This window comes from Hippopotamus amphibius, chromosome 3 (genome assembly GCF_030028045.1).
Source record: "Hippopotamus amphibius kiboko isolate mHipAmp2 chromosome 3, mHipAmp2.hap2, whole genome shotgun sequence".
Classification (NCBI taxonomy): Eukaryota; Metazoa; Chordata; class Mammalia; order Artiodactyla; family Hippopotamidae; genus Hippopotamus; species Hippopotamus amphibius.
In genome coordinates this window covers 98,833,172-98,854,268 of record NC_080188.1, presented here as the reverse complement: position 1 = coordinate 98,854,268, position 21,097 = coordinate 98,833,172, and the positions used below count along the sequence as shown (strand labels likewise).

The window sequence follows — 21,097 nt, the reverse complement described above, 5'->3', positions numbered from 1 at the left end:
TGGTAATGAGGTGACAATGGGAAACCCCTAAGGATGGGGATGTGGTTGCCAGGGAAACCGACCATGATTAGAGGGTTGGGGCCTCCATGAAAACCCAAAAGGGGGGGTGGCTTCAGAGTCTCTGGGCTGGTGAACCGGGAAGCGTCCATGTGCCAGGCCCCAAACTCCACAGAGACAGAAGCTCCTGTGTTGGGAACCCTTCCAAACCTCACCCTGTGTACCTCTCTCTTCTTCTGGCTGTTCATTCATATCCTTTAATATCCTTTATAATAAACCAGTGCTCTAGTGAGTAAGCTGGTTTCCTGAATTCTGTAGCTGTTCTAGCAAATCACTGGAATCAGAGGAGGGGGTCTTGGGAACCTCCGATTTGCAGTCAGGTGGTCAGAAGCACAGGTGACCCTGGGTCGCAGCTGAAGTGAGGCCACTGTGCCTCTCTGAGCGCCGCCTCTGTCACTTCCGCTCCCTGCACCCCTGGGGGTGTCCTCTGGGGACACTGCAGCAGGGCCTGGCGGTGCCGGGCCTCAGCCTGCGTCCTGCCCTGCCCGTCTGAGAGGTGAGCGTGCGAGTCTCTGCTCAGGGACGGTCGCCCCCCCATGTCTCCCTCGTGAACACCTCCCCCTGCTCAGTCCCCTGGGGTTGCTGTCTCTGTCCCTTGATGGCCCGTCTCCCTGTGGATTCCAAATCAACAGTTCTTAAGATTTTGGGCCTCAGGACACTTTGATGGAATTTTTTTTTTAACATTTTATTTATGAAGACAATGCAGCCAAGAAATAAATAAATGAATGAATAAATAAAGAAATACATAAAAGATAGCGTGCGCTCTTTGCCACTCCCCACCTTGCAGAGGCATCAGGCTGGCCTCCGCCTCCATCTTCAGGGACCTGCCCTGTGTGTGCCTGTGTCCAATGTCCCTTATTTATAATGACGCTAGTCATGTTGGGTGAGGACCCACCCTAACGACCGTATCTCACATGAAGGGGGGGATACACTTCAACCTGTAATACATGGCTGTCTTGTCATGAAGCTCGTTTAGAGCTCAGGGGCCCCCAGGGACCTGTGGACCCCACCTGCGGTGCCACCCTGTCTGGTTGAACTACTGCACAGGTCGAGAGCTCCTCGGCTCTACTTGTGCCTCTCACGTTAGCCTAATACTTCAGGACATCAGTCACTGCTGTGGGCGGTTAGCAGGAATCCTTTTCCTGTGTCCAACACCATCCTCACCTGTGAAGCTGCCCCTGCCAAGTGCCACCTTCCCCAGGAGACAGGTGTGCTTCTCGCCCCAATTCTGTTCCCAGCAGCTTGATGTAGGTGTGAAGACATCTCACCCACTACGCTATTTTGTGCAGTAACCTTTCGGTGAATCAAATATTTTGAAAAAGTTAAAAACAAATGAACAACAAGCCGCTCCTCCCAAAACGGCATGGGAAGCCCCTCCTTCCTCCTGGCCAGGCCGGGGTGGGGGAGGAGAGGAGGGGATCAGATCCACACTGGTGGGGGGAGGGCCACAAAGACAAGCCTGTCTATCCCCAGGACAGAGCTGGCCTTGTTGGTGGGGACATTTGCTGGCGGCGCAGAGTGGGTGCTGGGCAGGCAGCGCCCGGGTGACATTTCCCGCTCCACCCATGGTCAGAACCTCCACAGCCCCACCGGGGCTGGTACCATCAGACCTCCCTCTTCCGTGCTTGGCCAGGGCGGAGCGGGAGGTGGGGACGAGTGGTTAGGGACACACATCAGGCCAAACTGCATTTGAACCCAGGCCCTGCCCCACATCAGGCAGGGGACCTGGTCCCTCGGTGCTTTGTTCTTGTCTGTGCCTGCTTCCCAGGGGGCACTGAGGTCACGGGCTGCCAGGGAGGATGGTGCTCAGTCACCCCCACCCTGGGGGCCCTGGAGAGTGACGTCCTCAGGATGGAAAGCAGAGTGACTCCTCACACCTGCCCTGACAGCGGTGTGACTTGCACCCCTCGGTCGGCCTGTTCTTGGGAGGGTGGGGAAGCCCCTCTGGGAGCCCAGCAGCCCGAGCAGACAGACGGGACGGGGCACCTCAGAACCAGCAGCTCCTGGCTGGGACAGGGGGGTAGGGTGGCAGAGGGGCTGTGGATGCCCATCCCCGCTCTGGGGGAGGGGCTCGGCCATGCAGGGCTTGGTGGGGGGGCAGTGTCAGGTCAGGGGTCCCACGGCTGGCTGTTCTGGACCAGCAAGGTCTGTGGGGTCCTGCCCAGGCCTGGGAGGACAGGTCCTCCTCTTGTGGCCTGGGGTTGGGGGGAGAATCTTCCTTTTCCAGGGAGAGGAGACCACTGTGGTTGAGCCTCGGTGTGACCCAGAAGGCACCAGACACCCCCAGTTGCCCTTGACCGGGCCCTGCTGGACAGACTCGGCCCGGGGTGGCCTGTCCTGGCCGGGAGTCAGGGCTTCCAAGGCCTGGCCCAATGAGAGACAGTGTTCCCCACCCCCATTTCCCACCCCGAAAGACACAACCTGCCTCTGTGTCCAAGCTTCTTTGGTTGCCCCTCAGGTGGAGACCTCGGCACCAAGCCCTCTGGACACCCTGGCCTACGGTGGGTCCACCAGCTGCTTTGGGGATATGGTCAGATGCCCCCGGCCTGGCCAGGTGCTAGGGCACCGCTGGCCGCCACACACTGCAACATGCAGGGCCGCCAGCAGAGGGCACCAGAGGCCCGCTCCCAGGGTATGGCCCAGGTGCGCTGGTGGCCAGGTGGCCAGGCGCCCCTGTGGTGGGAGAGCGGCCCAGTGTGCACTTCTGCGCTGACCCCCGTCCCAGCTGACGTCTGCCTGGCTCCGCAGGCCCCACGCCCTCTTCCGGAGCCCCTCCCTGGGTGCGGGGCTGAGCCCTCTAAGCCTAGTTTCCGTCTTGCCCCTGTGACTCAGGCCCCTCCCTCCCCGGAGGTTTAGCCAACCTGTCCCCACCACTCCCACTCCGGCCTCTGGACAGCAGGCCTGGGGGCGCCACAGCCAGGGTGGGTGGGCCCCCCGTGGGCACCCCCTCAGCCCACAGCTCCAGGGACGTCCTCTGGGCCCTCTTGCATGGGCGTGGAGGGGAGGGTGTCCTGCGCCCCCCGGACCTGGGTCAAGGGGTGAGCAGCCTCACTGGGAACGGCCCCAGCCTGGCCTGGTCACGGCCCGCCCCTGCCTGGGCGCTCTTCCGAAGGCGCAATCCCGGGGGCTCCAGGACCCACAGTGACCCCACTCCCTCCAGGAGACAGACGTGGGGCTGCCAGGAGACCTAAGTGCTTTAATGATGTGGACTCTGAGCCTGCGTCACCCTTCCTCTCCGGGGTGTGACCCGCAGGGTCCAGGGCTCCAAGACCCACCCCCCAGCACACAGCACACCCAGCGGCTGGCCTGGGACTTGGTCAGAGAAAGTTCTCTTCTGGGCTGTGTGGAGGGTGTGGGGGCAGGGCTGGGGTGGCCGTGAGGGATGCCCAAGGCCAGCACTCAGGTGAGTGGTGTTCAGTCCATTCTTGACCCTCTAGGTGCTGAAGGGAGTACACCATGCACCCCACCTCGGTGGGGCCTGGAGCCCCGGAGGCCACCCTGGGGGAGCAGTGTGCTGGGTGGGCCCTGAGGGCCATCTCTGGGGGCAAAGGCCACCAGCCCCACCAGCTCAGAGCCAAGGGCACCTGGGTGGCTGCGGTCTGCTGCCCTTGTGGCCCACAGCCGGCCATCAGGAGGTGTGGGGGTGCGGTGGTCGCAGGTGGCCCTGGGGTGGGGGCAGGGCCAGAGTCACCTGCACCAGGAGGAACGCCTTTGTGGATGGAGGTGGCCAGAGAAAAGGTCCCTGCCCCCTCCCGGGGGGGTCTGCCGCCTCAGGGAGAGCTGTGGGGAAGGGCAGGGCTAGGGCTAGGACCGGGACAGCTCTGGTCTCAGGGGCCAGGCGGACGAGGGGCTGGCACCGCCTGGTGGCAAGTTTGGCTACGGTGGGCGTAGGGGCAGGCAGGGGAGTGTGGATGGGGGCCCTGCTGAGCCCGAGCACAGGCCCCACGCGACACGAGGAGGGCGGGTCGGCCCCCAGCCAGCACGACTCCCCACCCCAGTCCACTGGTCCGACATACGCACACGTACAAAAATAACACTCCAGGCGCGGGGCGTGTCCGCAGCTGCAGGCCTAGCTGTCCTCCTCCGCCCGCCGCGGGCTCTTGCAGTGGAACTTGGTCATGAGCTCCTCCAGCTCCGACCCTCCTGGCTGCTTCTGGGGGAGCAGGGGGACCCGCAGGTCAGGGTCCCACCGGTCCCCGGTCCCGGGGCGCGGAGGGCGGGCGCGGGCTCACCTCCAGGACGGCCTTCTGCACCGTAAGCTGGCTGTACACGCGCGTGCCCTCCTCCCCGCACACCTTCCGCAGCTCGTCCTTGTTGAGCGAGAAGAGCTGGGGCCCGGTCAGGATGCCCAGGTTCTCCACGATCCTGGGGACGGCGGGGGTGGGGGGGGCGCGCAGGGGACGCGTGAGGGCGGGGCCCGGCCGCATCGCCCGCCCCCCGCGCGCCCCGTGCGCAGCTCCGCTCACCTCGCGCTGAAGCCCTTGGCTTCCAGCCAGGCGCGGACCTCGTGGGGGCCGGACTCGTAGGTGAGCGGCAGGTGCACGGGCTGGCTGCGCTCCACGCGGAAGTGCCGCGACGGCTGCGCCTTGATGTGGCTGATCTTCTTGATGAGCTCGTCGTTGACCTCGTCCATGTGCTGGATCAGCTCTGCGGGGCGCCAGGCGGCTCAGGCCCGCCCCGCGCGCGGACCCTGGGGCTCCCCTCCCCACTGCCTCCCCGGTGGCTCTGGGCCCCTGCCCGCAGGGGTCTGGCGGTCCCATCCCTCACCGTCTTTGTTCCCGGCGAAGCTTGGGGGCAGCTTGTGCGTTGGGCTGGCAGGACCCCAGTATTTCACCCCCTACAGGGGTGGGGGGAAGGGCAGAGGATGGGGGCGCCTTGAGGTCAGCTCAGCATTCCTCCTGGCACCCCTCCCCGCTCTCCTCTCCCATCTCCCAGGACCTGCCCGGGCCCCCACCTTCCCAGACTCGGGGCAGACCCTGGGTGCCCCCACACCAGCCCCTGCAGTGAGGAGTCCAGGCTCAGGGCCGGGTCTTTCACTGCCCCTTCCCCCCACCCCCCAGCCACCCAGCCCGACCCTGCGGTGGGACAGAGCAGACCTCCCCCCTCACCTGCTCCAGGGTGGTGTCCTCCAGCCGGGTCTCTGCCAGGATGTTGCCAGGCACATAGCCTGCCTGGCCACTGCGATTTCGAAGCTTCCACCACTGGTGGTCATCTTCCAGTACCTGCAGGTGCCGCACCCCCGCTGTCACCCCGACCCACAAACCCCCTCCCTCCTCCAGCCATAGGCGCCAGTGCCAGGTGCTGGGACCACCAGTGTGAGCCCCTCTTTACCGATGGGGCAGAGACAGTTCCGGAGCACCCCCTGAATCTGCCCCCCCCCAGTCCTCACAATGGTTGCCCTCCCACCATCTATGGGGGCCGCCCTCCCCCCACTCCCCCCAGCAGCATCCTGAGCTCTAGCCTGGTTGTGGATATAGATCACCCGCCCCCAGCTGCTCCACTTTCCGTCCCCCAGGGGGTGGCCTGGATTCAGGATGGGCACAAAACTCTTGGAAGGTGCCTTGAGGGGGCTCCCGGGGGTGGGCGTGAATGACAAGCCCCTGCTGCGTTGGGGGGTCCCCCACTTGGTTAAGGTAGGGCCCACCCCACCCTTTAGCCGGAGCCCAGCCCAGCCCAGAGGCCCTTGAGCCCTCTCTGAGAACCCCGAGACAGGGAGGCCCCTCAGTGAGTCTGTGCCGGGGGGTGCCAGGCTGTGGACCCAGAGTGGAGACCCAGGGTCAGGCAGACCCTCCTCTGGGCTGCCCCCCACCCCCACTCACCTCCAGGACCTCGTCCTTGAGCACTGACAGCTCGTTCGCGTTGCGGGCCGTGAAGTCGTAGAGGACCTTGACGTACTTGGCCATGGCTGGTGTGGGTTCGTAACCCCTGTGTGGAACAGGAGGGGCTGAGGCTCAGGGCTGGGCTGGGGTCTCTTCTGGGCCTGGGGCAGGGCTGGGGGCAGCAGCTTCCCACGTGCGTGGCTGCCTCCTGTTCTGCGGTGCTGAAGCTGCGGCTGTCAGCTGGGATGGAAACTGTGACAGCCCCGTTGCGTCTGGGGTCCCCTGTGTGGGGGGGTCAGCGGAGGCGGGTGGGATGCAGGGGCCTGTGGGCACAGCAAGGCCTGCCCCAGCCCAGGCCACCTAGGCATCTCCAGGCCCAGCCCCCCTGGGGACCCAGAGCCAGTTGTGTACCAGAGAAACAACAGGCCACCCCTGGAAAGTGGCTGACCATCGGGGGAGGGCAGACACTTTCAGAGCCAGAGCCCCTCCGGCAGTGCAGTGTGCAGGCCTGCCGCTTCTCACCTGTGCTGGGCATACCTCCTGGTCAGTCTGGCCCCCGATCACTCCTCATACAGGTGCAGGGCTCAGAACCCTGGGGAAGTGGGGGGGGGGGGCTGGGGCTGGGGTGGCCCCTGGGGCCCTGGCAGGGGGCAGTGTCAGGACTGGCCAGGGTGGACCGGCCAGGGGCTAGAGGTTAAAGGATGAAAATATTTCTTAAAGGTGGCCCTCAGCCAGGCACCAGAGGCATCAGGCTGGTGGGGCAAGGAGGGGGGCACACTTGTTTAAAACATGGACTCCAGCCCCCTCCCCTCCTGAGACTGAATCCTGGGGTCTGGAGGGTAACGAGCTCCCCAGGCAGGTCCTGGGAGAGGACTGAGAATAGAAAGGAGGAGGGGAGGGGGAGAAGGATGGGGACTCCCCCAGGCCCTGGGGCTTCGAGACATAGTCTGTGGAAGTGTGTGCAGCAGAGGCAGAGAGGCCCATCCTGCCCAGACCTGCAGTCTCCCCCCTCCTGCTCTGAGGCTGGGCCTAAAATCAGCCCCAACGAGTGACCAGGAGCGGTGAGTCCACTTAAGTTCAGTGGTTTAGTAAATTTCTAACCATGATTCTAAAGCATAAATGTGGAGACAGAAAAAGAGATGATGTATTAGGTAGCGGAATTATGCATGCCTTCAACGTTTCCCAATTGTACACAACAAAGTTGAAAGGAAACCAAGCTCTAGAGTGCAAAGCGTTATTTTGACGGTCATGAGCAAGGCATTTGCCGCCACCTGGTGGCAGTGTACCCATAGCCGAACTCCTGTGATCTGAAGGGTGGGCATCGCACGCCCTCACTGAGCTGGAGCTTACCTGTGAGCATGTGGGGAGCTGACCTGGGGGAGGACGTCTCCCGGGGGCGTGGTCTCGGATGCAAGGCCGTGCTTTTGGGAGTTTCTAAAGGATGTCCGGCTCACTGGAGCTGGCTGTGGGGAAGCGGAGCCGGGGCTTGGTGGGCGGCAGGGGCTGGGCCAGGAAGTCTGCGGTGAGGGTAGTGGGTGGAGATGGAGTGCGGGCGGGGTTGCGGGTGCTCTGACCTCATCAGCAGGGGCGGTCGCCAGCCCCTCCACCTCCCAAGGGGCCTCCTGCAGCACGTCCAGGGGTGGCTCCCAGCCACTATGGAACTTGGGCACGTAGTGGGGCACCTGCGGCTCCCGTGGCCACTCGGAGCTGGGGTGGGAGGTCCTGGGGTGAGCCGTGCCCACCTACCAGAGCCGGCCCCACCCAGGACGCCCAGCGCGCCCGCTGTGGGACCCCGTCCTGGTGTGCGCCCCACGCTGCCCTACCGGGGGCGTGTCCAGGTCTCTCCCAGGGACTCCCACAGTGCCATCTCCTTGGGGACCAGGTGGCCACGCAGGAAGCCCACGGCGTCGCGGGAGAGCAGGGGGCTGGAGACGGAGCGAGCAATGTCCGGGCCACCACAGGTGTTGACGATCTGGGGCACAGCGTGGGGTCAGACCCACACGCCCTCCCCCCATGCCCGCCCGCGACACCCACGGGCCGGCCCACTACGCTCACTGCTCGGAGTGCAGATGCCGGCCCTGCCCACTGCCCAGGGAGGGCACTTGCTTCCCCCCACCCAAGTCAGGGGCAAGCCCCCCAGGTGCCCGCTCCCCCACCCTGGCCCCTGCCTCCCCCCAACCCCAGGCACCAGGTCCAGAGGCCCAAAGAGGAAGTGCACCAGCTCAGCCGCGCTAGGGTTCTGGATGTGCTTCTGCAGCTTGGCCTGTGGGCGGGGAGCAGGCCGACAGGTGGGGTGGCACGGGGGACAAGGGGTCCCCCCACCCCCAGGGTCAGCTCAGAGGAACGGGGTGGGATGCTGCACTCACCAGCAGGTTGATGGCCAGCTTGGTCTTCTGGAAGCAGTCAACAAACTCGGCCTCGGAGGGGGGCCGCGCCCGCAGCGTGAGGACGCCCTCTGGACGGGGGTGGGGGGGTGAGCCTGGCCGCCCGTCACTGCCCCCCGTGGGTCTGGCCTCAGTCTGATGCTGCCCACCCGCTGGGACCCACCTTTCCCGCTCCGTGGCCACTCTGCCCCTCACTCCTGTGTCCACCCTGATGCCCTTCCCCTGCCCTGTGCCCCCACCCCCTTCCCCGCACCTGCCGGCCCCTTCTTCCCCTTCTTCTTTCCCTTCTTGCGCTGGTTCAGCTGCTTGAAAGCCTCAGCAGCCTTCTGCAGCCGAGCCACGAACCACTCAATGTCGTCCAGGGCGCAGTTGAGGATTTGCTGGGGTCAGAGGCGGGGCAGGGGTCAGCCTCCGGGGCCCCCACCCACTGCAGGGACACCCCCACCTGCTGCCTCTTGGCCCCTGGCCTGGCTGGGGGCTGGCCGCGGGGGCCGGTGCTGAGACCCACCGTCTCCTTCTCGATCTTCTGAGCCAGCAGGGCCCGCGGCTCCTCCTCCTGCGACTCCCGACGGCGGAAGCCTGGACGGGAGCAGAGCTGCTGCGGACCGAGGCCCCCACCCCCGCCCTGCTGCCGCCCGCAGCCCAGCCCCGCCCCCTCGGCCCACCTGGGTCGCCGGGCGGCATCGGCAGGCCCACTCGGTTCTTGGAGGAAGGGGAGTCCCCGCCGTGGTGCTGGAAGGGGATGGGGGCCGGGCCCTGGGGCGGGGGCACGACCGACTGCCGCTGCCGGATCTTCTCCCGGTGGCCCCTAAAGTGGGACGAAGGGCCGCTGAGCCTGGCCGCAGCCCCGGCCCCTCCCCCCGCCCCTCTGACCCGCGTACTTGAGGGTCTGCGGCCGCATCTTCTGCCCCAGGCGGCAGTCGGCCAGCGCGCTCTCGATGTCCTCGTGCACCAGCTCCGCCTGGGGGGACGGGGCGTCAGGCCGGCTCTGCGTAGGGGTCTGCGCCCCCGCCCCAGCCCGCCGCGCCCTCTCACCTCCACCTCGTCGCAGTGGAAGAAGTGGACGTCGGGCTTGCTCTGGTCCGAGTCCTGGCACACGAGCAGCAGCACCGACGGGTAGCGCAGCTGGTTCAGCACTGTCTGGCTGTGCCGCACAGTGGGCAGCGGGAAGTTCTCCAGCTCCTCCTGTGGGAGGGGCGGCTGGGGCCAGGCTCGCCGTGGCGTACGCGAGAGTCCCGGACACGGATGTGGGATCAGCCACGGGCACGGGGCCGACCCGAGGAGCAGACACCATGGACACGGGACCGTGGACATGGGCTGACTATGGGCCTGGCCTGTGGCATTCACGCTATAGATACCGCACAGAAAGGGGATGTGGCTTGGATATGGGCACCGACCCGGACCCCACTGGGCAATGTCCACACAGCCGGCCCCACCTCAGTATAGCTGGCGGAGAGGCTCTGGCGAGGTGGATGTGGCCCCGTGTGATGTGGCTCCCCTGGACTCTGGCCGGCCTGGTCCTTCCTGCCCCCTGCCCTCCTCTTGCTCTCGCTCCCACCACAGCGTGTCTGGGCCGCTGCCTCTGCCTGCTTTGCAGGACAGACAAACACCCTCCCTCCTGCGGGGCGTACCTGGGACTCCACGTCCAGCAGCCGCAGCGACTGGTCATTGACCTGCAGGAGCATCTCCTGTGTCCAGATCTTCTCCTTGGAGCTCAGCTGCACCAGCTTCCGGATGGCATCCTCCACCGACACGATGGCCTCGCTCTTGTCCATGATGAATGTGGCCAAGTGCTGGGTGGGTAGGCAGGGGGTCACTCTGGGCGGAGCCCTCCTCGTGCCAAGAGCCAGGCCCAAGGGGCTGCACCCTGGGGGTCTGAGGGGCCACTGCCGACCCTGGGGGCCAAGGGAGCCTCCCTGCCCTGGGGGCCTGAAGAGACAAAGACCATCTTGCGTGTCCTCTGCTCTCCTCGGTGAGTGTCTGTGGGGGCCATGGATGTGCCCAGGCAAACCCCTTGGCAGCCCTACACACACAGCCTCCAGCCCACCCATGTCTGTCGCTGGGCTCCGGGACCAGGCCCCCTGACCCCCAGCAGCCCTGGTGCGGGCTCGCATCTGGGCCCTGGCCTGTGCCGTCTCTGCCCGAGCCCGGTCCCCGCCAGCTCGCTCTCCCTTCTGGACTCTGCTCGGACGCGGCCTCCCCGCCTGCACGTCCCTGACCTGCCCTCTTATTTACTGTCATCCATCTTTACGCTGGACAAGACAGGCTTCCTTGTTTGCTTTCTGGCTACTGCCTCCCCTGTCCTGGGATAGTGCTGGGCCCCCAGCAGGCCCCCAGTGAACGTGCCGGGGATGAGTGAGAAGCCCAAGGGGACCCTGGCCCGCCCCGCTCCTCTCTCTCCCTGCCTGGCTCAGGCCCCTCCTCCCTCCAGCATCCCCCGTGTGTCCGCGCTGACCTTTGCTGAATTCCGTAAACAACACTGGGCCAGCTGGGTGGACACTCATGTAAACTCCACACAGTCAAGGCTTAACCACAGAACACGGGCGCATGAGAGGGCTAGAAGGAAATTCTGGGTGATTTCTGACAATCTTGGGAAGGCCTGCTTCACTGGGGGACTTTGCTAAGCAAGGAAGACAACCCAGATGTTCAGAAGACAAGATGGTGTGGGCCCAGCGCCCAGTAGATGTGGCTCTGTGCTTCCGCCGCAGGGGCCTGGGTCTGTCCCTGGCTGGGGTAGGATCCCACATGCCGCGTGGTGCGGCCACAAAAAAAAAAAAGACAGTTGACTTAATAAAAAAAGAAATTCTGCCTGGGAAAAAAATACCACATAACAAATATTTTTTTAAAAAGTGGGAAAACACAGATATAATAATAGACATAATAAATATGATGTAAGCTGCTTTTCTTAATATAGAAAAAAGCCAACATGCGTTACAATGGTACTTCTTACTTTGTTAAAAGCTCTATTTTGTTTAACAATTAAGGATACCAACGATTGGGACTTCCCTGGTGGTGCAGTGGTTGAGAATCCGCCTGCCAATGCAGGGGTCACGGATTTGATCCCTGATCTGGGAAGATTCTACATGCTGTGAAGCAACTAAAGTCTGTGTGCCGTAACTATTGAGCCTGCACTCTAGAGCCTGCCAGCCACAACTACTGAGCCCATGTGCCACAACTACTGAAGCCCTTGTGCCTAGAGCTCGTGCTCTGCAACAAGAGACGCCACCACAGTCAGAAGCCCACACACCACAATGAGGAGTAGCGCCTGCTCACCATAACTAGAGAGAAAACACCTGCAGGCAGAAACAAAGACCCAACGCAGCAAAAAAAAAAAAGAAAAGAAAAAGAGAAAGATAATTATATGCAGGAGAATTCCCTGGGGGCCCAGTGGTTAGGATTCCATGCTTTCATTGCCGAGGGCCTAGGTTCAGTCCCTGGTCGGGGAACTAATATCCCACAAGCCACACCGTGTGGCAAACAAACAAACAAACAAACAAACAAAGAAAAAAAAGGAAAAATTGTATGCAGACTCATTCAATAAAAGAATTGCAAACTGAAGTGGTGAGACTCTGACTTTAGGAGTGAGTTTTCACCTCTTCTGTTGCCCATAGTAACAAGCCCTGTGGGTTACGCTGGCTGGTTATGACGTGGAGAAGGGGGAGCCCTCACTACACACTCGCCCCGCTGCTCTGGGGAGGAGTCACTGACACCTGACCAGGCCACAGGCTTCCCTCTTACGATTCCACCCAGGCAACGTGCACACGTGCAGGACGTGGCACCTGTACAAGGCTGCTCCCCGCACAGCTCTTGGGGGCCGACCTACGTGTGCGCAGGCAAGTGAGAAAGAGAGTGGGCAGGGGCATCCCTGGGGGTCCAGTGGGTAAGACTCTGCGCTCCCAATGCAGGGGGCCCAGGTTTGATCCCTGGTCAGGCAACTACATCCCACATGCGTGCTGCAACCATGAGCCCACATGCTGCAACGAAGATTCCATGTGTCGCAACTAAGACCCAGCACAGCCAAGATAAATAAATAAATAAATAAATAAATATTAGAAAGAAAGAAAGAAAGAAAGAAACGGGGCAGAAACACACAGTGACTATCAGGCAACAGGTCTGTCTGCATGAGGCGCATTTTTAGCAAAACACAGCACAGCCAAACCATCCCTACTGTGCTGCCCATGCATCCAAATGACTGAAAACATACAGAGTGTGTTCTTTGGCCAGAATGGGATTAAATTAGGAATAAATAACAGAATGATAACTATTAATTGGAAATTAAGCAACACACTTCTAAATAAATCATGGGTCCATATTTGTAGAAATTAGATAACACACTTTTACATAACAAATGAGTGAAAGAGGAAATCACAAGGGAAATAAGAAAATACCTAGAGAAATGAAATACAAACACAAATATCAAAACTTACAGAATGCAGCAAAAGCAGCCCTGGGGGAAATTTATACCTATAAATGCTTACATGGTTAAATGCTTAAAAAGAAGAAAAATCTGAACAACCCATGACTCAAAGTCACAAAGAAACTTAGAAAATATTCTGAGTTGCAGCAACATGGATGGACCTAGAGATGATCATATGAAATGAAGTCAGTCAGACAGAGAAAGGCAAGTATCATATGATATCACTCATATGTGGAATCTAATTTTTAAGAAATGGTACAAATGAACTTACAAAATAGAAACAGACTCACAGATGTCGAAAACAAACTTATGGTAACCAAAGGGGAAACGTGGGGGAGGGATAAATCAGGAGTTTGGGATTAACATATACACACTACTATATAGGAAATAGATAACCAACAAGGACCAACTGTACAGCACAGGGAACTATATTCAATACCTTGTAATAACCTATAATGGAAAAGAATCTGAAAAAGAAGGAATATATGTATATGTACAACTGAATCACTTTGCTGTACACCTGAAACTAACACAACATTCTAAATCAACTATACTCCAGTAAAATATTTAAAAAAGAAAATATTCTGAGCTGAACAATAATAAAAACAAGCATATCAAAACTTGTGGAACATAGCTAAAGCAGTACTTTGAGGAGCTTGATAGCTTTAAATGAATGTCAGAAAAGAAGAAAGACTTAATATCGATGGTCTGAGCATTCCTCTTAAGAAACTAGAAAATGACTAACTGAAACCCAGAATAAGTGGAAAGAAGGAAAATAAGAGCAGAAACCAAGAAACTAGTAAAACACACAAACAACAGAGAAAAATCAAGAAAGCCCAAGGTTGGTTCTGAAAAGATTGATGAAATTGATAAACCCTCAGCAAGACTGATTAAGAGAAAAATGGAGAAAACACAAATGGTCAATGACCAGAAGGAATGAGGGGACATCACTGCAGACTGTACAGGCATAAAAGTTAATTCATAATAAAAGAGACCTTCCCACAAAGAAAACCCGACATTCAGGGCCTCACAGGTGAATCCTAGCAAATACTTTAGGAAGAAATCACAACAATCTTCCATAAACTCTTTCTGAAGACTAGAGGAGTAGGAACATTTCTCTACTCATTTTATAAGGCCAACATAACTCTGATACCAAAACCTGCCAAGGGCATTGCAGGAAAAGAACATTATAGGGACTTCTTTGGTGGTGCAGTGGTTAAGAATTCACCTGCCAATGCAGGGGACACGAGTTCGAGCCGTCCGGGAAGATCCCACATGCCTTGGAGCAACTAGGCCCATGTGCCACAACTACTGAGCCTACATGCCACAACTACTGAAGCCTGCATGCCTAGAGCCCGTGCTCTGCAACAAGAGAAACCACCGCAATGAGAAGCCCCTGCGCTGAAACAAAGGGTAGCCTCTGCTTTCCACAACTAGAGAAAAGCCTGCATGTGCAGCAACACAGACCAAATGCGGCCAAAAAAAAAAATGTGTATATATATATATAGACCAATGTTCTAATAAATACAAATCCAAAAAAATACTTAACAAAATATTAGCAAATTAATCCTGTCAACACACAAAAAAATAATAAACCATTAATAAATGAAGTTTATCCTAGAAATGCAAAGTTGGTTCAACATTTTAAAAAATCAGCAGGATTCATTACATTAACAATAGTAAATACATTTGGGGCTTCCCTGGTGGTGCAGGAGACACGGGTTTGATCCCTGTGCCAGGAAGATCCCACATGCCGCAGAGCAACTAAGCCTGTGCGCCACAACTACTGAGCCTGCGCTTTAGAGCCCTTGAGTCACAACTATTGAGCCATGTGCTGCAACTACTGAAGTCCACGTGCCTAGAGCCCATGCTCTGCTACAAGAGAAGCAACCGCAATGAGAAGCCCGCGCACTGCAACAAAGAGTAGCCCCACTCGCCGCAACTAGAGAAAGCCCACGTGTAGCAATGAAGACCCAACACAGCCAATAAATAAATAAATTAATTATATAAAAACCAAACACCTAAGGAATATCTGAACAAAAATTGGTGAGACCTCTACAGTGCAATCACACACAAACACACACACAATCTGAGATAAAATAGAGAAGACCTAATAAATGAAGAGGTACCATGTTCATGGATGGGAAAGACTCAACATTGTTAAGATGTCAAGTCTCCCTAAACTGATCCATAGGCTTGACTCAATGCAAATCAAAATTCTAGCAGGCTTCTTGGGGAGGTGGAAATGGACAATCTGATCCTAAAATGGAAATGCAAGAACAGTTCAAGTAAATCTTAATGCAAATGTAGAACAGTCAAGAAAAATCTTAAAGAAAAAGAACAAAATTGCCTGATTTCAAGATAGCTAGTAAGCTACAAAAAGGTGAAAGTGTATGAAACAGAGAGAGTCCAGGAACAGACCCCTCCAGATCCAACTAGCTGATCTGTGATGAAGGAACTGAAGTAATTCAATGAGGGAGAAAAAAATCTTTTCCCTATAGCTGCACATCCCTACAGGGAAAGTTAGCTTTGAGTCTCACACCCAAAAATGAACTGAAATTGGATTACAGACCTACATGTAACAGCCTAAACTACAAAGTATCTAGAGGAAAACAAAGGAAGAAATCTTCAGAGCTTTGGGTCAAGAAATGACTGAAATAAGTAAGATTTCTCAAACCCCCAAAAGCCCTCACCATGCAAGAAAAAATGGATGTGACTGGACATCATCAAAATTAAGCATTTCTGCTTGCTCACACAACTTATGCATGTGCGTCAACAAGCCAGGCTGGGAGAAGATGTTTCTCATCCACGTACCTTTACCTGAATGTGGAGGACCCCCTACTGTTCAACGAGAAGCATGTACATTAGTGTGTGGACACAGGTAGTGCCACACGGAGGGTCAGGGGCCAAGTGTGGCTGGAGGAAATGTCCCCTACAGTGTCCCCTAGTGCCCTGGAGAACTATTCTCTACACACAGCGTGTTTTTGAAGTAAGTTCGCAAAGCAGAAGTGCAAAGATGGTTACAAACGATAAGAAATCATTTTTAGGGGATTTTCAAAAAGGAAAACCGTAGGAATGGAGGACAGAGCAGTGTCGCCAGAAGTTGGGAAGGGGCGTTGCAACCACATGGGGTCCGCACATGCGAGTTTTGGGGTTGAAGGAGCAGTTCTGTGTCTTGATGGGAGTGGTGGTGAACCTCACACCCCCCTCCTCAGTATCAACTTCACTGTAGGTTAATTTAGAAAAAAGAAAACAAAAACCCCACAAGGCTTCGGTCCCCCCCCACCGCCCTTCGCCCTGGCCCGCTGCGAAGGTGGGTCTGATCGTGCCCCACCTCTCACCCTCTCTTTTGGCCTCAGTTTCCTCACCTGGGAGGGGTCAGCAAACCCATCCACTTCCCTAGCCTTGTCTGCTGCTGGGCAGGCAGGAGAGGTGCCCCCGGGCCAGGGTCCTTCCACAGGCTAGCTTGGACCGAAGTCTAGCAGAAGGGCTGGGAGGCCCCGGTGGCACAGGTGGCTCCTGACCAAGGAGGGCAAAGTCCCTCCTGCAGAGTGGGGGCAGAGCTGCCCTTGGTCACCAAGCCAACAGTCATGAGCTGGCCGCACAAACCAGCCCCCACCTGCCCAGGCTGGCAGGGAGGGCTAATCACCAGCACAGCCCAACGCAAGAGCCCTAGGAACGCCCATGTCTCAGGTGAGTAAACTGAGGCTCAGGAAGCAGTGACTCACCTGGCCTCTGTGGGCATGGAGGGTTCTATGGGGAGGGAAGTTCTTACCTTCTTGGCCCAGGGCTCCCCACTTCCTGATGCAGGGCCCCTCACCTTCCTGGTCCGGGCCCCTCACCTTCCTGGTCCAGACCCCCCCACCTTCCTGGTCCAGGGCCCCACCTTCCTGATCCTGAGAACCCCATCTTCTTCTCACATCAGCTGTTCCCAGCCCTGTTGTCCTGCCAGTTTGGACGATGACCAGGAACCAGGAACTTGGCTGGCTGCCAGGAGCAGGAAGGTCATTTAAAAAAACACATCTCCTGAGTTCTAAGTGTGAATTAAAAGTGACCCAGGAGCAAAGGCCTCCTGCGCTGGTGGCTCATCTAGAGCACAGCTGCCCATCTCAGCTGTCCAGGCATCGTGGGATTAGCCATGGAGGCTGTCCCTACAGGAGCTCAGAAAAGGGCATCTGCTCCATCTCCTCCCTCCTAATCTAGTTCCCTGTTGTGGGGCAGGATGACAGTTTCCCTCCCACTGGGTCTTCCCGTCTGAAGGCTGCTGGGGGCACCCAGAGCTGGTCTTCACCTGCCTGTTGTTGCCCCTGGCATCCGTCTCCCCAAAGTAGCTCCAGGGCTCCTGTGCCCCTCAGACCATGTGCTCTCCAGGACTGGAGGGAGGCTCAGCACCAGGCGGGAGCCCAGAACAGGCTGCCTGCTGCGGGACCACATCTCCCCAGGCCTCAGTTTCCCCACAGCCCAGGGACCCCGGAGCACAGAGGATGGGCATGCCCTGCAGGGTGGGGGGCTCACCTGCACGTGGTACTGGGAAGTCTCATGCATGATGACGTTGGAGTTGGAGTACTTCTTCCTCTGCTCTGAACAAGGAGATACCATCACTCACCCCTGAGGGCGGGACCCCCAGGTGGGGCCGCAGGGAGGGCAGAGCACAGGAGAGGAGAGCTGCTCTGTGGGCCCCTTGTTGCCACCAGGAAGGACACGAAGGCAGGGAACAGAGGGAAGGCCCCTCCAGGCAGAACACGGACCTCCCTCTGTCCCCAGGGGCTGGCAGTGGCACAACTGTGCCTGAGGTCTGTCCTGGAGTGGGTGCTGGAGGCCCAGCCTCCTCCCACGGAGGCCCCCTGCCCACCTTCCTGGGGAGGGGTCTGGTCCAGGGCGTCCCCCAACTCCAAGAGCTGCCAGCTACCATCTTCCTGCCTCTCCGTGCCCCTCCCTGGGGCTCCTTGCTTTTCGGTCAAGGTGCTCTGTGGCTGGGGGAGGGTCAGAGCTGGGGGAGGTGGGGGCCAGCCAGGCCCCGCCCACCCAGAGCAGACACCTGGCACTCAGGTCGGCAGAAGCCCCCCGCCCCGAGGATCGGGTGGCGGAGAAGAGCAGAGAATCTGATATTGATGCTCCTCAATTATTAGTGAGGCCTCTCCCCTTACGCCCGCTGCGGGGAGCCCTTCAGTGGCCAGAGTCTGGGGAGGGACCTGAGCACCCGTTGGTTGATTAGGGTCCAGGGGCCTCCTCTGGGCGCCCAGGGCTGACCTGCATCTCCTCGGGTGGGGTCCTGGCACAGCCCTGGGGAAGGGCATAGGCGAGACCCTCCCAACTGAGCTGTCCCCCACGGGCCTCTAGTTCTCACACCTCACTCACCAAACAGGTCCTTGGCACTCATCTTGGCCACACCGTCAGACCGGCCCAGGCTGCCACTGCAGGGGAGGGGCTGGTGAGGGCGGAGCCCATGCCACACCCCTCCCTGGGGACTGCTGGCTGGGTGGGGGTGGTGGGAGTGAGTGGGTGGGGGTGGGGGCTCACTTGGCAGCACCCGGGCAACAGCTCACAGACCCTGATTGGCTCATGGCGTCCTCGACGGTGGCTGGCGGTGCGAGGGCAGACCTCAGAGTGGCTGGAGTCCAGGGCTTAGTGCCCGGCCCACACCTGAGTGGACAGGGGAGCCAGGCGGTCACCTTGTGGGGACCTGGCCGGGGCCTGGCTGCTCCCAGCACAGGGCCAGGGCCTCCTCCCAGCCCTCCCGGATCCAGGGCCTGGAGCCTGATACCTGGTCAGATTCCCCAGGGTGCCTGGGTGGGCGATCCTCAGGGAGGAGAGCCCCACCTTCTGGACACACCAGGACCACCCCTGCTCCTCATCCCAGATGGTGTTCTCTGCACCCCTCTCTCTCCCTGGACACTCGGTCCTCCACAGGGACCCCCAGGACGTGCCAGCAGAGGGGTCCCACCTCCAGAGGCTGTCTGGGGTAGGGCTGCGAGGAAGATGTCCTGGGGGCTCTGAAGGGGTGTCAGGAGGAGAAGGTACCTTCTGAGGAGAGGGGACAGCATGTTCAATGGTCCCGAGGCAGGTGGGAGCCAGACAAGGGAGAAAGACAACAAAGGATGAGGCTGGAGCCCAAGGCGGGGGCTGGGGGGCCTGGGGACCCAGAGTCCAGGGTGAAGTGCAGAGGGAGCCCACCCTCTGGGGGGTGAGCAGAGCCTAGCATCCCCAGGCCAGGGTGACACGTCCTGTGGGATTTTGTGCTCTGGGGGGACCTCTAGGCCCACACTGGGCCCCATCAGATGTTACCAGTGATGCCATCCGTCTGTGGCTTCAGTGTTTAGGGGGGTGCGGGGTCAGGTAGCAAGCCAGGGGTACTGGTATTCAGGGCAGGGAGCATCCAGGACTTTCTGGCTTGACCAGGTACTACCTACAGGGAAGGCTCCTAGGAGGTGTGAGGGACCTGGGGGCTTCAGGCCACCCCCTCCCTCGTGCCACCGAGGGTCCAGGCTTGGCCAGATTCCTCTGTCCATCTATCCGTGGAGAATGTCCGGAATGCTCATGACCTCAGTGGGTGAGCCCGAGTGTTTGCTTAATGGGATTCCTGGCAGGCTGAACCGAGGGCGCTGGGCACGTGTGTCCAGATACACACATACACCTGGGAGAAACCCAGGCCTGTGGGCACACACAGACAGCTAGGTCATGACACTCAGCCCTCTCCTAGGAGAGCTGAGGCCTTCGGCTCCCTGGGGCGGAGTGGGGGCCCCAGGGCCAGCCAGGGAGGTGTGTCCAGGCATCTGAGTTGGGAAGCAGCTAGGGCAGGGGCCTCTTACAGGCTGGCTCCAGCTGGGAGCAAAGGGGCTTCCTCAGCTGACTGGGGTGGGGATGACACTGGCCTGGAAGGCCCCAGGGCCCAGGCTGCACTTTGGTTTCACTGTGGCCATTTTCCGGGTGCAAAGGGAATGCTGAATATGGTGCCTCGTCAGGCAGTGGAAGGGGAGGAGGCCCCAACAGGGCAGGGAGGGTGGAGGGACCAGCTCCAAGTTCAAATTCCAGCTTGCATTTGAGTGACCTTGGGGAGGAGTTAGCTTAGGACCCAGGGAGCCAGGTAGGGCCCTGTGACTGGGGAGTCCCTTGTGCTCTGGCTGTGCCCAGGTCTGGGCGCTGGGGGCTGGAAGAGGAATAAGCCTGGGAAGCTGTGGGTGGGGAGCAGGGCGCCCGACCGTGCACTTGGGAGACCGAGGCAAGCAGAGAGCTGGGCGGGGCGCTGAGCCCTGGGCTGCACTAGGCAGAGACAAGGAGAGGCCCAGGCCGGGCAGGCTGTGGGGGGAGGCGCCGCCAGCTGGGCCGGGCCTCCCAGAACAGCTGGGACTGACTACACCAGGGGTGGGAGCAGAGGTGGTCAGCGGCGCACTCCAGAAGCACCAGGAGCCCTGCCTATCCACCTCACTGCCCCCAGGGACACCTGAGGTACAAGGGCTGCCCCAGGTCAGCCTTGCCCGGCCCAGGTGGGAGACACAGAGGCCCCTGCAGCTCGGCCCCCAGTCCCCTCCTCCCTGAAACTCCCACACCCCAACCTTGACGGAAAGCCTGACCCCAGCCTGATGCTTCCCTGGCCCTGTGCTTCCTCCTGGCTCTGACACCCAGGAAGCCAGCTGGCACGCCTCAAGGGTCTGGCGCCCAAAGGAGCCCCCAGCCTGCCCAGGCAATGTGGGTGTGAAGCCTTTGAGGGGCAGGGGCAGAACCCCCTCAACAACCCCTTCACTGGAGGAGGGGTTCCCCTCACTGAGCCCCAGGGCTGGGAGGCACCGGCTGACTCAGAAGCCACTGGCTCACAAACATCTCCAGCGCACTGCGCCGCCCCAGGACCGGACCGGGCAGGCCAGACCGCAGGAACCCGGCTCCTGGCCATCAGCCCAGGGAAGGCCCGCGGGCCCCGCGCGGCCCCTCGCGCCTGATGCCCCGTGCCCCCGGCCAGACCTGCAGACCCAGGCCAGGGCCCCGCGCCTCGGGGAAATTGAGGCCCGAAGCGGGTGCGGGCTCCAGGCGCGGCCGGGGAGTGCTGGGGCCTGGACCCCGCGGGGCACTCACCTGTTCCTCTAGCGGCCCCGCGCCTGGCCGCCCCTTGGTCCCTTCGTCCGCGCGTCCGTCCGCCCGTCTGTCGGAGCCTGGCTCCGGAGCAGAGAGGGACGCGGGGAGGGGCCGGGGCGGGGCGCGGGGAGGAACCTGAGCAGCAGGTTAGAGTCGCCGCGCGCGGGCGGGCACCGGGCAGGGGCGGGGGCGGGAAGAGGACGGCCCGCCCCAGACCCCGCCCCGCCGGAGCTCCCCGCGGACGGTCCCCACACCCACCCGGGTCCGCCTGCGCAAACTCCACCCCTAGAGCGGAGCGGAGCGGGGCGGGCCCAGGCCCACCGCTCGCAGGGGTGCTCAGGACGACAGCGCAC

The 21,097-nt window shown here is 59.9% G+C and overlaps 1 protein-coding gene across 13 annotated transcripts; it reads right to left on the bottom strand.

Moving 5' to 3' along the window:
- Positions 1–729: 729 nt before the first annotated feature.
- On the bottom strand, positions 730–20,858 carry EPS8L2 (EPS8 like 2). Of its 13 annotated transcripts, XM_057726866.1 has the most exons (22): positions 20,745–20,843; positions 18,622–18,701; positions 18,198–18,320; positions 18,036–18,091; positions 17,193–17,257; positions 9,892–10,053; positions 9,296–9,445; positions 9,142–9,221; positions 8,926–9,068; positions 8,769–8,839; positions 8,514–8,640; positions 8,243–8,331; positions 8,065–8,139; positions 7,700–7,848; positions 7,451–7,583; positions 7,227–7,339; positions 5,877–5,982; positions 5,166–5,279; positions 4,825–4,894; positions 4,524–4,704; positions 4,290–4,422; positions 731–4,210 (listed from the first exon to the last, which is right to left on the bottom strand). In XM_057726866.1, exons 3-22 carry the CDS (start codon positions 18,239–18,241, stop codon positions 4,127–4,129), a joined length of 2,145 nt encoding a protein of 714 aa, XP_057582849.1. In that variant the 5' UTR covers positions 18,242–18,320; positions 18,622–18,701; positions 20,745–20,843; the 3' UTR covers positions 731–4,126. The 13 variants fall into 13 exon arrangements, with proteins under 13 accessions (XP_057582838.1, XP_057582839.1, XP_057582841.1 ...); XM_057726855.1 differs by lacking the exon at positions 18,622–18,701 and having other exon boundaries at positions 730–4,210; positions 18,228–18,320; positions 20,745–20,858; XM_057726856.1 differs by lacking the exon at positions 20,745–20,843 and having other exon boundaries at positions 730–4,210; positions 18,228–18,320; positions 18,622–18,639.
- Between the last annotated feature and the right edge of the window lie 239 nt (positions 20,859–21,097).